Source organism: Siphateles boraxobius, unplaced genomic scaffold (genome assembly GCF_051911475.1).
Source record: "Siphateles boraxobius isolate OS27281-9 unplaced genomic scaffold, OSU_SipBor_1 5, whole genome shotgun sequence".
In the NCBI taxonomy this organism is placed as follows: domain Eukaryota; kingdom Metazoa; phylum Chordata; class Actinopteri; order Cypriniformes; family Leuciscidae; genus Siphateles; species Siphateles boraxobius.
The window spans coordinates 5,137,275-5,153,934 of record NW_027509141.1 but is presented as its reverse complement, the minus strand read 5'-3'; the positions used below and the strand labels follow the sequence as shown (position 1 = coordinate 5,153,934).

The 16,660-nt window shown below is 35.6% G+C and overlaps 1 protein-coding gene across 10 annotated transcripts in view; it reads right to left on the bottom strand.

Annotated features, from left to right (window-relative positions):
- atp2b2 (ATPase plasma membrane Ca2+ transporting 2) overlaps positions 1 to 16,660 on the bottom strand; it is a 249,752-nt gene that overhangs the window by 12,231 nt on the left and 220,861 nt on the right. For all 10 annotated transcript variants that reach the window (XM_077202580.1, XM_077202581.1, XM_077202577.1 and 7 more), the window contains 9 exons: positions 16,216 to 16,457; positions 15,255 to 15,489; positions 12,398 to 12,577; positions 10,777 to 10,864; positions 8,324 to 8,430; positions 7,090 to 7,281; positions 4,783 to 4,996; positions 2,767 to 2,978; positions 2,395 to 2,502 (listed from right to left, as the gene is read on the bottom strand). In XM_077202580.1, the coding sequence (XP_077058695.1) occupies positions 2,395 to 2,502; positions 2,767 to 2,978; positions 4,783 to 4,996; positions 7,090 to 7,281; positions 8,324 to 8,430; positions 10,777 to 10,864; positions 12,398 to 12,577; positions 15,255 to 15,489; positions 16,216 to 16,457 (1,578 nt within the window). The remainder of the gene's footprint in view (positions 1 to 2,394; positions 2,503 to 2,766; positions 2,979 to 4,782; positions 4,997 to 7,089; positions 7,282 to 8,323; positions 8,431 to 10,776; positions 10,865 to 12,397; positions 12,578 to 15,254; positions 15,490 to 16,215; positions 16,458 to 16,660) is intronic.

Here is a 16,660-nt window from a genome sequence, read left to right as displayed (position 1 = left end):
AGACAGACAGACAGATAGATGGATAGATAGATAGAGATAGATAGATAGATAGATAGATAGATAGATAGATAGATAGATAGATAGATAGATAGATAGATAGATAGATAGATAGATAGATAGATAGATAGATAGATAGATAGAAAGATAGATAGAAAGATAGATAGCAGGCTTTTGCAAAATTCAGAATTTCAGAATTGGCCTCCATTCAATTCATGAATTTGAATTGAATTGACTCTGCCCCACAGGAAGTTGAATGTGAATTTGAATTGTAATGACAGGAAGTGGAATTAAATTCATGGCAATTCAAAGAAATTCTACACAGTTACACATTGGGTGACCACCATCAAACAAACCAAATGTGGGACGATGTGGGACATGTTACCAACACTAAAACATAACCTGAAACTGTTATATAATGTCCATTTAACTTAATAAAAACATTGTATTCTGCATTTCAGCTGATAAAAATACTTTGTTATTTAGTCCCTTCCAGACAACACAATTACATCACCAATGTAACATAACATGTCTTTCTTTTACTTGCCATTTAAATTCAACATCACTGAGCAAGGCAGCCGCATCATGCAGATCACTATTTTTGAAACAGTTCTGACTAAGTCCAACTAAAATCCAACAAAATAAATAATGAACAAATAAAATATAAAACAACATGAAATTTGTTTATTGACAGCCTTATATATTAAGAATATATTACACCAAACACTTTCATATTTTTAGAAAGGATGTGAATTAAAACAACTACAACAGGCAATACATTGCTAAATTCTGTTCAATTTAAATTTTAATTTACCGAATTATCCATTTGTTTTCTGACAGGGAACACATGCAACGAATCGCCGCTCCACATTTTGATTGACAACCTACTAGTAACCGTGTTTACTCCTTTCTTTTCAACCATTGGATATGATTTTAAAAACGGCTGTTGTATTTGTACTTCTGACGAAGCGCTGTTAAATATAGGTGAAAAACTATGGCGCAAAAATAAAAAATAAAATGCTTTCTTAAAAAGGCAAAAGAACGCATGCACATTTTCTTAATATGATAATTAAAAACAAACAGACTGATAAAAATGCGGGACATTTTCTCAATATGCGACGTGGGGGACAAGGGGTGAAAATGCTGTGCGGTACAACACAAAGCGTGACGGGTGGTCACCCTACTCACACAACAGAAAGAATATTGAATCTCACATACATTCAGTGTTAGAAAGGTTACTTTGGAAATGTAATTGCTTACTGTTATAAGTTACCTATTATAAATGTGGTTTGGATTATTTTATTTGGATTACTTTATCAATGTAAATCAATTTCCTTTTAATTTGATTAGTAACTAATTAAATTACACATTTTACCTCAGTAATAGGCTACAACTAAATACAATTACATTCATTTTGTAATTCAATAACATAATTTCATTAAAGTTAACTCACTCCTCAACCCTGCATACATATTCTATAAATGATATTAGTTTGAATACACACACACACACATATATATATATATATATATATGTGTGTGTGTGTGTGTGTGTGTGTGTGTGTGTATTCAAACTAATATCATTTATAGAATATGTAATGCAATCATATCTGACATACTCTAAAGCTTCATTGTTAAACACTTCACTTAAAATATCTATATGAATTTCTTAGAATTTGTTTTGAATTGCAATGTTTTGACATGAATTCAAATTAAATTCAAATTCAAGAATTGAATTGGAATTTAGGAGTCATTCTCAATTCAATTCTGAATTGTGCACAAGCCCGATAGATAGATAGATAGATAGATAGATAGATAGATAGATAGATAGATAGATAGATAGATAGATAGATAGATAGATAGGTAGGTAGGTAGATAGATAGATAGATAGATAGATAGATAGATAGATAGATAGATAGATAGATAGATAGATAGATAGATAGATAGATAGATAGATAGATAGATAGATAGATAGATAGATAGATAGATTGATAGATAGATAGATAGATAGATAGATAGATAGATAGATAGATAGATAGATAGATAGATAGATAGATAGATGTACATTTAGAGTCCATAAATGAACGAAATTCGTCCGTTCCAATGGCTCAATAAAATATATAAAAATATAATAAAAATGCTACAAAGTGCATTAAAATGTAACACTAAAAAGAGTTTGACAGCAGGATATAAATAATGACATTGCACATTATAAATAAATACTATTATTGCAATAACCCACAAAGCACACTGCATAAAGGATTCAGTAAGATCTGCTGGTTAAAGTATTAGAGTTCCGGAGTCGGATCGCTTGTGGGAAGAAAAGAAAGAGCACATGGATTGTGGAAACAGTGTGTAACCGTACAACTGTGGCGGTAAACAGACTGAACAGTGTTACCTGTCCCCAGACCAGCTCTCCCAGCCCAAGGAAAACACACCACATCCACTTCTCCAGGTCCAGAGGAGAACAACTGAACGGCTTCCCTCCAAACTGAATAATGACAATCTGAAAAACAAATGTTAAAATGGAACTGTGTAGAACTAAAAAAGTGGTGTGGTGAAGTATATGTATAACTGTCAGAGAGAGTGGGACACAACCTAACACTTTTTGACATTCTCAGCTTGTGTAAATTAACATTTACAAAGAGAACATTCAGAAATAACATTTTCGAAACTTAATGGGAACTTGAACAACACATATTTTTTTAGCTGGAAACAATCAATGGCAATTTGTCTGAAAAACCTATTTGAACACAAAAGACTTTGTTACCTGAATGGCGAAAGTGCCGAGGACAATGGAGCAGAAGATGGGATTTCTGAAAATGCCTTCAAACACGTTCCTCTCTCCGTGGATCTTGCGGGCGTTGATCTCGTTGAAGAGCTGCATCATGACGAAGGTGTTGAAGATGATGGTATAGTGCTCAGATGGAGGAGAGTGAAGCGGCGCGTGTCTGCCACTGTCGATGTCAAAGATCTGCTCACCTGGACACAACACAACACACCATCTATATAATCCTATATGAACGTGTGTGCGTTCACACCATGAATTACTGTTATTACGAGATTCTGTTTTTTAAAAAGTGTAACTTCCTCGTGGAACTCTTAAAGTAAAAGTTCACTTCAAAATGGACATTTTGTCATCATTTACTCACCCTCAAGTTGTTTCAAACCTGTATGAATTCTTGTGCTGAACACAAAAGAAGATATTTTGAAGAATGTCGGGAACCAAACAGTTGATGGACCCCATTGATGTCCAGAGTATTTTTTTCCTACTATTAAAGTCATTGTGGTCCATCGACTGTCTCGTTGCCGACATTCTTCCTTTGTGTTCAGCAGAAGAAAGAAATGCAAACAGGTTTGAAACATTTTGAAGTGAACTATTCATTTAACTCTTTTAAAAAGTTGCCAGCCACCGCCAGCGTTTTTGATCATTTTCAGAAAAATTTCATGGCCCCCAGAATATTCTATTGGATGAATATCTGAACATACAATATATCAAAAGAATAGAGCCACTGCTTTTAAACAAACAAACAAACAAACAAACAAAAATATTATTCTAGCTTCATGGCTTTTCTTTTATCTGGATAAGATTCATAAAAAAGTAACATTTTAAACAAAAAGCTAAGAAAATCATGTGTTTTTTACACACAATGTACATATAAACCCAAGTTAGAATAGTCAAATAAACAGTTCCATCTGGGACGGTAATTAATAGGAACAATAACACATCAGACAAGAAATGTCATTCATAAACATTGTGTCCATAAAAAAACACACAAAAAAAAACCACATAAACAACACCACTTATAAGAAACAAGACAGATCATAAACTTCATTTAAATCTAGAGGGGACATGGTTTGTAAATTGAACATCCAAAATGCCTCTCTTTTTAAGAGTTTATTACCGCGGCGGTGGAGACATTGATGCCGTGAACATTGTTGCTATTGTTTGCATTGTTGCTATTGTTCAATGTTCATTGTTAAACATTGAGTATTGTTGCCATGAACAGCTGAAAGTATAACGTCATAACCAATATGACGTTATCGTAATTATGGTAACTACAAACATGGCGTGAACGCGCATGTAAAAAAAAACTACTTCAACTACTTTTCTATCACTTGCGTGTATCTTCAAACAATTGATTTATTAGGCATTTTACGGGCATAAAAGCATAAATGTTTTCCTTCACATTAGAGCTGCACGATTCTGGATAAATCGGGAATCACGATTTTTTTTTAAATTCAAATAGAGATCACAAAAACTAAACAACAAAACAAACTAACACGTAAATTACAAGAGGTTCTGAAAAAAATGTTAATGGTTGTAGTCTATTTAAAATGTTTAATGAATCTGAATAAATTATTTTAAAAAAGATTGCTTTGAGTGAATGATTCAATGACTCACTCATAAACACTTCACTTGTTTCATTACTGGATGAATCAGCGTTTTTGAACAAATCTCTCAAATGAATGATTCAAATACAATTTTAATTGTAACTTGTCTTCACATTCTGGTGTAACGATGTTTGACACAATTACGTTATTTGAAGCGTCAAGTTACTTTCAAAAGGTGATTTGCTCTATTTTGATCATAGACATAAGTGTATATATCTGGACTATAAACCTTTATCTCAGTACTTCTGTGATAATTTGAATGATTGTAAGACAGAATTAATGATAATGTGAATCGCTGTCCTTTAGGAATGAGATCGTGTGGGTGATTGAATCGAGATTTGGATCGTGCAGCTCTACTTCACATGCTCTGCAGACCTATAACACAACTTACCCGCAAACAGCAGCGTGAAGATGATGGTGAGCTGGTACACACCGTGGCCCAGTATGTTCTTGGTCATGGTACTGGAGATCAGGGGTTTGTTTCGGCCATAGGGTTTCCTCATCAACAGAGACTCAGTTGGCGGTTCGGTGGCCAAAGCCAGAGATGCAAACGTGTCCATGATCAGGTTTACCCACAACATCTGCACTGCTTTCAGAGGAGAGTCCTGGAAGAAGAACAGACACTGCTTAAAACACAACGTTTATAGCAATGAGACTAAACTGAGCTAGAACAATGCTGAACTGAGCTAGATGTTGTTTTCCAGACAGAGTGTGTTCCCCGAAAGCATCGTTAGCCAACTATAGTCGCGAGTTCTGTCGTTATCAGCAGTTCAACGAGTCGGTGTTTCCCGAAACCATCGTTCCAACGAACATTCGCTAACAGCATTGCAGAGTTGTGTGTTTGTAACGACAGATCTCGAACTGTGATTAGAAGCAGAGTTTCATGTTTGCATGACGTGGACTCAAAAAATCCTGATCTTGAGCAAAATAAGCAAGAATACATTCAGTGCAATCTATATCTTTTATTTAGAACACATACAAACGTCATTTACGTCTTTTAGTTTGTCAAGATTCATAGCATCGTTTTTGAAGAGTGGGCATGTGTGAACGAGCTCTAGAACGAGACTATGATTGAATCTGGAAATAGAGCAAAATAACTGAGAAAAATGAGAAATATTCCTCGGAAGTCATGTTTAATTTATAGCAAAACATCTCGCATTAATTTGATCTCAAACAGATTCATTAAAAGTAGTTATTACTCGAACTCCATGCCAATTTGAGACAATATGGTTTCGGGAAACAGTCGTGACTAGCTAGTTGATTTCTTCAACGATGCATCGATCTATGATAGTCATAAATGTGTGTCATCATATTGGTAAAAGATCTTCCTCGTGATCTCAGTGCACAATTGAGTGTCCTTGGTCATCTAAAGCTCTCAGGACATTCATTTCTCATCAGAGTATCTTCATACAGTCTAGCCTCTTTCTCCTAGAAGTGCTGCATCATTTATTAGGTTAGCGATCCTCTAGGAAATTAAACAATGCTATTTTAGATCATAGGGATGAAGTCTTTGGCCTTGGCCTAGTAATCTAATGTGTTTTCTTTACCAGTGCCCTATGTCTCTCCATAGTCTATTTTGAGATTTCATAGTAGGTCAGATCTATTGTCTTGTCAAAGGCGTCTCATATGTGTTAGCAGTGGTTTCAAAGTATGAAGAAAATGCACAAAAGTCATGCAATGCTAGCGTGTTGGATCGTTGCCAGTGCGTTACTCTGAGGTTGCATGTAAGACGCTTTGATGGATTATTCATGTCCGTAATACAAATGGTGACAGATCAGTTATACGACTGTTCAAAAGTTTGAGGTCAGTAAGTTTTTAAAGGGAGTCTCACCAAGGCTGATTTAACTGATCAAAAATACAGTAAAAACAGTGAAATATTACTACAATTCAAAAGTGCTCAAAGCTGTTTTCTATGTGAATATATAGTAAAGTGTAATTTATTCAAAGCTGAATTTTCAGCATCATTACTCCAGTCTTCAGTGTCACATGATCCTTCAGAAATCAGTATAATATGATGATTTGATACTCAAGAAACATTTATAATTAATATCAGTGTTGAAAACAGTTCATAATTCTGTGGAAACTGTGATAAGTTTCAAATGTCAGGATTCTTTGATGAAAGAGAAAAAAAGAACAGCATTTATTTTAAATGGAAATCGTTTGTGATCAATGTAATGCATTAAAAAAAGAAAGAAATCGAATCATACTGACCCACGGTACTGACAAACCCAAACCTTTGAAGGGCAATATATGTGCAGAAGTTTAATAAGCTTTTTAGAGCCCAGTTTGAGCAATAATAATAGTGATACTTGCCATGGAAAACACAGCCTATGTTGCCTTTGGCTTTTGGCTTGCTTAGTTGGGGACATTTAATATTCAACAATATTATTGATCTGCTGCATTGACACCGTTATATGAGAACTGAACAGAGCTGGACGATGACATCACTGTTTTCTCCAGAACGGCTGTATAGATAAATGAACTAAATTAATAACTTCTTTACAACAGAAATGAACCATCACTGAGCTTACTTAAGCTGGACTGTGACGCTATTTTCTTCTAGAAACAAACTCTGTTGCATTATTTTCCTGTTATCTCTGTAAAGCTGCTTTGAAACATTCTGTGTTTTAAAAAGCGCTGCATAAATAAAGCTGGGTTGACTTGTCACACTAACTGCGAGTGGCAGTCCCATACACACCTGTGTGATACAGGCTCCGGTGAAGGCGACGATCACGGCCACCACGTTCACGGTGAGCTGAAACTGGAGGAACTTGGAGATGCTGTCGTACACGTTACGTCCCCACATTACGGCCTTCACAATGCTGGAGAAGTTATCATCCGTCAGGATGATGTCGGACGCTTCTTTGGCCACATCTGTGCCTGCGATTCCCTGCCGAGACACAAGCCCTCACATCGTGACGAGACCCATTTACAGTATTCATTCATTAATGTTGCCATGACCAGGATATGCCAAACCATAAACAATATGCATCACTAACATTGCATTTCACAAAACCTGTCAAGAACATTTGACATTTACTGCTTAGACTAGTCTTAAAAAGTAAGTCATCTATTTTTTTTTCTAGGTCAGTTACATAAAAAGGCAGATCAGTCTTATTTTAATAGGAAAGTTAATGCAACTGGCCCAGTTCATTTTTAGTTTGTCAAAACGTCGAAAGGGAACAATAAGTAATAATATTTTTTGGCTTTTTTTTTGTTTGCACGTGAACCTTTTAGGGTTCCCATCATTTAGTGTTTTGTTTTAATTCAATTTTTATATTAAGTCAATTTTATGAACTAAACAGATCATAAACATACCTTATCACTAGAATTTTTTTTTTAAACCCATTAAACGTGAGACTATAATGTAATAATTTGAGACATTCTCCTTATATAGAACCTTTTTGGTGTAAAGTGTTCTTTAAAACTGAGTCTAGAACTAAACAAAAGACACTGAAGCGAGATCAAACCGGATGTGAATAGTGTGTGATGATCGTGTTTGGGTAAAGAGAAAAGCTGTTTCTCCACACACACTAGTGTTTTGTGAAGACTAGCCTGAGGAACTGTTCTCTGTGAAGACACGGCTGACTGTAAAACCATGGTGAATCCCACAGAGAACCAGCAGTTGGTGTCAGTTTGATGAGCAGGAACATAGGAATATGCTGTCCTCTAAACGTATGGAAATAGAAATGGTGTGGTAGTGCTGACAGGCTGTTTGTATACCTTATGTAAGTCAATTGAAAACAGGAGTGAAAGCAATGGCTCACACTAGGGGGCGCTCTGGGCTAGGTTGTGAAAATGAGGACAGGCTGTGTGTGAAGAACAAGACTGGTGTGTGTGTGTGTGTGTGTGTGTGTGTGTGTGTGTGTGTGTGTGTGTGTGTGTGTGTGTGTGTGTGTGTGTGTGTGTGTGTGTGTGTGATGGGTTCTCACCATGGCAAACCCGACGTCTGCTTTCTTCAGAGCCGGTCCGTCGTTTGTTCCATCGCCGGTTACAGCGACGACCTGCCGCTGCTCCAACAGAGTGCTGTCGATGATACCTGACACACAACACACTCACACATTACTCCAGAACATTTCTGCATCACATGAAGCATTTGATCAGTCAAAGCATTGGTCATATGACCAGTGCATTGTATGGTAACACTTTACAATAAGGTTCATTAGTTAACATGAAGCATGAGCTAAGAATGAACAATACGTCTACAGCATTTATTAATCTTAGTTCATATTAATTTCAACATTTACTCATACAGTATTAAAATATTAAAGTTTGTATTTGTTAACATTAGTTAATGCACTGTGAACTAACATGAACAAACAATGAACAGCTGTATTTTTATTAACTAACATTAATAAATACTGTAACAAATGTATTGCTCATTGTTAGTTCATGTTAGTTAATACATTGACTAATCTTAAATAATGTACCTTATTGTAAAGTGTTACCAAATTAATAAAATGAACAAATGACAGGGTGAATGTGATGGAATGGAACAAAAATGGCTGTTATCTACAATGAAAAAACAAATGGTAACATCTAAACAATTTTTATTCAAGACAAAAATATTATTTAACATCACTGAACTTATTTACATCAAATGGTAACACTTCAGTATGAGGAACACATGTTCACTATTAACTACAACTTTTGCTTCAATAAACTCAATAAAATTAATAATTACTTAGGATATAATGTAGGTATTGGTAGGATTATATGGGATGTAGAATAATATGTCCTATATTAGTTAACATTAGTTAATGTATTAACTAACATGAACTAACAATGATCAATACAGTACATGTAGTATGTATTTATTAATCTTTGTTAATTTTATTTAATAAAAATACTACTGTTCATTGTTTGTTCATGCTAGTTCACAGTGCATTAACTAATGTTAACAAACACAAACTTTGATTTTTAGTTCATTTTAACAAAGGTAGTTAACTAATGTTAACTAATGAACATTAATGTAAAGTGTTAACATACTAATATCCTAGTAATGTGCATGCTAATAAGCAACTATAGTTAATAGTGAGAATTGGACCCTAAACTAAAGTGTTAACAAAATATAAAGTATTCATTATAACTATTTAATTTGACATAAAATATGATGCATATATTTAAGATTAAATGTATATATTCAAGCTTGCAAATTACTTGTTTAGTGCACTTCATCAATTCATCCTTGCCGAATAAAAATATTAGTTTCTTTAAAAAAATAATCAACATCAGATGTTGCTAAATACTTCTCCTTTCCTGCAATAAATTACATTTAACACTTATAATGAACAGCAATATGTTGCCCGCATTAAAGCTATGCGATGTGAAAACATCAGGGACAATCAAGCGATTACGCCTAGAAATTAAATCCACAAGTGATGTAATTACAGCACAACATTTACTTACAGTATGTTAATTATCCTGTAACTTCAGCCTTGACACTCAGTCTTACGTAACACTCACAGATCTGAGTCCAGATCGCTTTACTAACACACTTTGGCTGTAAATGCCAATGTTCATGAACTCAAGTGGATTATTAATCTAAAAATGTCAGTTTATGTTCATCAGAATCATTTTGTAATGAGCATAATTGCATAAACTTCATCAGAAAAAGTGGTTATACATTTTATGAGAGCAACATAGAAGAAATAAGTTGTTTTCGCATGCATGGTAATACGCACTTTATAGTAATACGCACGTACCCCACAGTATATCATACAGTATTCCACTGGTTTTGTCTAGACTCTCACACATGAATTATGTTGATTATCTAGCAAGCTGTTAAATTTAACTACACAATTAGATAATACCAGTTTAGCTCAACCAGTCACCAAGCAATGCTTCATGTTGTTCAGTCTGTGGTGTAAAAAGGTGCATTAGTTATTAAAGAAAAAACACTTCAGCAAAACATGATCAGCTCAAAGTGTCTGAATCATTTTTCATAAATTTTACTGGTAGTCACTGTATGAAGATTTTTTTTTAGTATAATATGTCACATTTTACTATATTCTGCTCTCCTCACTTACATAAATGAACTATAGTGTCCTGCACACACTAGTAAAAAAGAAATATAAAAAATATATATATCTGGTGTCTGAATTTTTTTTTGGACTGATTTGATATCAAACTGATTTGATAACTCTGAGTTCTTGTCCTATTATATTACATTTTCTAACCTATAACAAATAAACTGATAATGTGAGAAATGTTGAAGGTGTCTGAATACATTTTGGTTTGACTGTATGCATGTAAAAACTCATTTTCGCGTATTAATTGCATGATAAATACAATGCGTGCGATAGAGACACTTTTCATGTGACCGGGTTGGTACGGCTCTGAATGGGACTTTTTGATGTTTAGTTGCTCATGCACTATCACTCACCTTTGACCAGTGTGTGTTTGTCCGTCGGTGAGGATCTGGCAAGCACTCGCAGTTTAGGCCAGACTTTATCAATGCGCTCCTGCTCAACCTGTGAGAGACAGAAACCCAGATCTGAGACACCCGTCTAACGGGATACGTAAAATAACCAGTAGTATATAACATGAAACTTGGCATTTCTTGTTGTAATGAGGTTAAACATTCATCAGAGAAGTCACTGCATTTACATACAGTATAAATGATTTGACGGTGTATTAAATCACATGCGTCTATCATTCACATGTGGCTTGTTTGTTGGAATGGCCATCAAATGTGTTCAATAACTGTCTACATCAATAACAGCAGTGCATTACTTGCAGAGAGTACGAATGCGACTAATGTAATCACAACATAATAAAAAAGCCCCATAAATTATCCGAGTTCTGGAACACAACAGCATCAGGGCCACAGACAGTTATTTGCTCTGGGTTCAATATACATTAAGCTCTCTCGACAGCATTTGTGCAGTGATGTTGATTAGCACAGACAGTCATTTCAACTCGTTCTTTGGTGTTTTTCAATGCAAAAAGCGTGTCTATAGTAATGCACTTACCATGAGGCCAGAGTTGCAAAGGCTTACTGACGTACCCTGATTCCTATAAGGTGCATGTAAGCACTGATTTACAAATGCATTTCCATAAAAAGTAACTAAGTAATGCAATTAGTTACTTTTTGGGGGAGTAATGCAATATTGTAATGCATTACTTTTGAAAGTAACTTTCCAGGCCATATCTGTCACAAATAGTGGAATTTCCTATGTCAGCTTTCATTATGTCATTTTGAGGTTGAAATTAGACTCTGATTTCAAATGTGACTATACTATGTCTCTTACTGTTGCCGTTTACACATAATCACCATCATTGTGATTTGTAATTAAAATGCTTCAAGACATTGTAGAGCTGCACGATTAATTGTTAAAAGATCGCAATCCCGATTCAAACACCCACACAATCTCAATCCTAAATGACAGTGATTCGGCTTTATGTCTATTAATATTTTGACATGCACAATCACAGTAAACATTCAGATCTGTGTTCTGATCCAGAGAGAGCCGTTGTCATGTATATGAAACAGCTTCACAGTCTTTTCAACACACAGTATCATTAATTCTGTCTTACAATCATTCAGATGATCACAGAAGTACTGAGATAAAAGTTTATAGTTTAGATATAAACACTGATGTCCTACGGTAGAGATCAAAATGGAGTAAATCACCATTTGAAATAAAGAATGTATCAATTACATCGTTACACCAGTAGGTGGCGACAAGTGACCGTAAAAAAAAATTATTTGTTATTGAATCATTCACGCAAGAGATTTGTTCAAAAGCGCTGATTCATCCAGTAATGAAGTGAAGTTGTTATGAGTGTGATAACACTACACAGATCTTTGTATGTGAATGTGAATGTCTCTGCCACCATTGACTCTCGGTGTAGAAAATCTTATAAGTACCTTACTTTAAGTGTGTTTGTTTTTTAATATGGGACCAGTCAGTCTTATCTTCTGTGGTATTTGACATTCTGCCCCAAACGCTGTCCATAGAGCTTGATTGGTTATGTTTGATGTATTGTCCTGATATGAGTACCTCTCCCTTCTCATTCCTGATCCTCCTGTTAAACTCTTTCCCGTCGATGCACAGAAAGTCTTCTCCGGGCTGGATGATGCCACATTTGATAGCGATCGCTCGTGCCGTGTTGATGTTGTCTCCTGTCACCATACGCACGGTGATTCCAGCGCGCTGGCACTTCAGGATGGCGTCGGGCACCTGTGGGCACAAGTGTGATCAGTGGGCATTGACTCGCTCCAGAGGAAAGGTTAAACCACAAGTAAATGAGAACACCACCGCTAAACATACAGGGTTCAGTCAGCTCTCCTGATTCCTCTACTGGCACGTTCAGATGCACCACCGAAACCAGTGAGCGCTCATTAGGAGGAACTCAAAGAGCTCCTGCACTAATTATGCAGTGATTTCTCATGCAACAAAAGACAAAATGATTCATCTTAAGTGGCTAAAACCAGCCAACAGACCAGCTCAGATCAGCTCAAACCAGCTCAGACCAGCTCAAACCAGCTCAGACCAGCCAACAGACCAGCTCAAACCAGCTCAGACCAGCTCAAACCAGCTCAGACCAGCCAACAGACCAGCTCAGACCAGCTTAGACCAGCTCAGACCAGCTTAGACCAGCCAACAGACCAGCTCAAACCAGCTCAGACCAGCTCAGACCAGCAAACTCTCCTGGCTGATTTTTTTTTCAGTATGATTTTGTGGTCATCTTGATTCAGATTTATGTTGAATCAAGTGATGTGAGTTATTCAGATGGTGGGATTCAAAAATATTTGGAAGTCAAATTTGCAATTTGCATATATTGCACAGACAGTATATATCAGGGTTATTATCGTTAACTAAAACTATTTTTTTTATTCTGTTAATTGCAATTAGGCTGAAATAAAATGAAATGTAAATATTAGTTGAAAAACTTAAACTAAACGCAAATTAAAATTGTTGCCTTGGCAATAAACTGAAATAAGATTAAACTGAAGCACTGAAATTAGCTAGCTAGATAGATAGATAGATAGATAGATAGATAGATAGATAGATAGATAGATAGATAGATAGATAGATAGATAGATAGATAGATAGATAGATAGATAGATAGATAGATAGATAGATAGATAGATAGATAGATAGATAGATAGATAGATAGATAGATAGATAGATAGACAGACAGATGTTGGTCTAGACACTAACGTGATAGATGATATCTGATTGACTAGACGTTGAAGTATTTCTCAGAAACATGAAGACGAGCCGGTCCTGTAAACTCATCAGGAGAAGAGGAAGAGGCTCATCAATAAAACACCAGCAGAGGAAGGTGATGTGGTAACTTTAGACATTTAACACTAATGGATTTGTTTACAGATCCTTAGGTTTCGGCTGTTTATTAGGGAAAGGAATGGCTCACGTGTCCCGTCAGGAAACAGAACGCCAAATCTGTGTCACCATCGTCAATGAGCTTTCAAAGTGCTTTTGCACAAACACATTCAATCCAAAGCAGGACAACAGAGGATTCTCGTTGCAGTCGAACTTCATCAGTTCTTTCATTCATGCTGATATTCTTTTATTCTGCTTTCTGTAAGAAGCCTTCAACAAACTGAAAATTACTGAGTGTGGCTCTAGAGACGGAGAACGAGAGCAAAGAAACAGCGGGATAAAAAGAAGAGGTTAAATAATGCATCAGTATTCACACTTCTTCAGTCCCTGTGTGTGAAGATGAACGATCACCTGAGGACCGGGACACTCTTTCACAATATCACATCTGATGCAACATCTCTACCAATATCCCAATATTTCCCAGCAATCTCAAACCACATGCACTAGATATTGTTTCTGCAAGACAAAAACACCTTGTGTTGCATTTAAATGCTAAACTTACCCAATTGATTGTCCAATTGATAGTTGCTGTACACTCTAAAAACGAACGCTGGGTTGTTTCAAACCTTTAACCCACGTTTGGGTCAAATATCGACCAACCCAACCGTTGGGTTGTTTTTGTCCATATTTGACTCAACCATTGGTTGAAACAACCCATTTTTAGCAAGTAAAATACTTTTAGCATGATTGTACAACTGTCCATCTTCAGCTCGTGTCTATTTTCTGTAAAATCTTTACTGATTTTTATAAAGTAAATGCAAGAATAACTTCAATATTGTTAGTAATATTTTAAGATGAACACTTACTGCACTGAAGCGACTTTGGTTTACTTAATTATCCAGAAATCCTTTTTTTGAAAAATCAAAAGCATCAGATATGATCCATCAGGCTTTTGAGGAAGGTTTATTTGTTGATCTCTAAATCATCATTGTATTACATTACATAATTATATGTTTAAAACTACAGAGCTTTGATCATAAAACTAAGCATTTAAATATAATCTTACTAAAACATATTATTGGAAGATATTGGGTGATGACTGATATTTATATGAATTTTGTGCAACTAGTCTGATATGATTGATTTACATTACAAACTATCATAATTTCATCTCACTTTTTTGCCATATTAATATCAGAATCTGAAATTTGAGCTGTTTTTCCTCCATAATCTCACTATATCATACTATATGAGGTATACAAACCTGATGTATCAAATATGATACAATATGCGTTTTTCTTTTATATTTTCACTAAAGGTTCAATAAAAGTCAATTAAAAAAAACTATTTTCCAGACTACTATTTCATATCCCAGGTTTCCAGGGTTAAGATAGTGTGTATTAAGACTAGACATCAACTAGACAATTTTGATAATATATAGCTTTTCAAATTTATTGCGAAATCAGTAAATGATGAGGCGGAGGTCACACTACAGTGTGTTCTCATGCATAAAATGCAAAATATTTCAGATATTGACTATGCCATGATCAAATATGAAGAAAGTTTTTACCTCAGGTCTGACAGGATCCTCAATCCCAACAACACATATTGCGGTCAGGTCGGTCAGAATGTTGTTTTCGTCGTCCCAGTTGGGCTCGGGGTCTCCGGAGAAGTCCCGATAGGCCACACAGATGGTTCTGAGTCCATCACACGCCATGGGCTCGATGATTTTCTTCACCATCTCGTCCCTGTCCCTCGGCCTGAACACACGAGTTTCTCCAACCTCGTTCAGGATAAGAGCACACCTGACCCAAACACACAGAGTCACTCGTATCATTGTGTCCAAACGCACATTCCCCCCGTTGGGTTAGTTTTATCCATATTTGACTCAACCATGGGTTGAAACAACCCAGCAATTCTTAAGTTTAAATTTAGTATAGTTGTACAACCATCCATCTTCAGCTCGTGCGTCACGTGTGTGTTCTGTGAAATCTTTGTGAAATCTGTGAAATCTCTGATTTTTATCAAGTAAATGTGAGAATAACTTTGATATTGTTAGTAATATTTTCAGATAAACACTTACTGCACTACAGCGACTTTGGTTTACTTAATAGAAATATTTATATATATATATATATATATATATATTTTTTTTTTTTTTAAATCATGAGCATCAAATATGATCCATCAGGCTTTTGAGGAAGGTTTATTTGTCAACTCTAAATCATCAAATATTGCATTGCATTATATTATGTTTAAAACTACAGAGCTTTGATCATAAAACTAAGCATTTAAATATCATCTTATTAAAGCAGATATTGGGTGACAACTGTTTTTATATGAATTTTGTGGAATTCTCATTAGAATATCATATCATTTTTTTTGCCATATTAATATCCGAATCCGCACCAAATTGCACATGTAAATGATTCCAGGCTCAGTACTTCAACATAATGACCTTCCATTTGCAACTGAAATGCTTTTATGAAGAATTGTAGAGAGGCATCAGAGAGCTGATGAAAGGTGCTCACTTTTTAAGGATGATTTCAGACGCTCCTTTGCTGTACATTCTGAAGTTTCCGTCGGGAAGCTTGATGACGGTGCTCATGGACTTCCTCGAGGAGTTAAACGTGTAAACCTTGTAGAGTTTCTCCTCAGGGATCTGGTTGCGAACGGTCTGGTAGTCCCGTTTCAGGTCCAGGACCAGTCCCAGAAGGCCACACTCGGTTTTGTTGCCCACTTGTTTGGGAAGACCTCCATCTTTATCTGCAGGCTGGAATGGTAGAAACCCAGAAAGGAATCAGACACCAGATACACAACATGCTGAATAAACATGCATTACAGTCACGTCAAGTCAAGTCAAGTCAAGTCAGCTTTATTTATACAGCACTTTTTACAATACAGTGTTTCAAAGCAGCTTTACAGAGATAACAGGAAAATAATGCAACAGAGTTTTTTTCTAGAAAATAGCGTCAC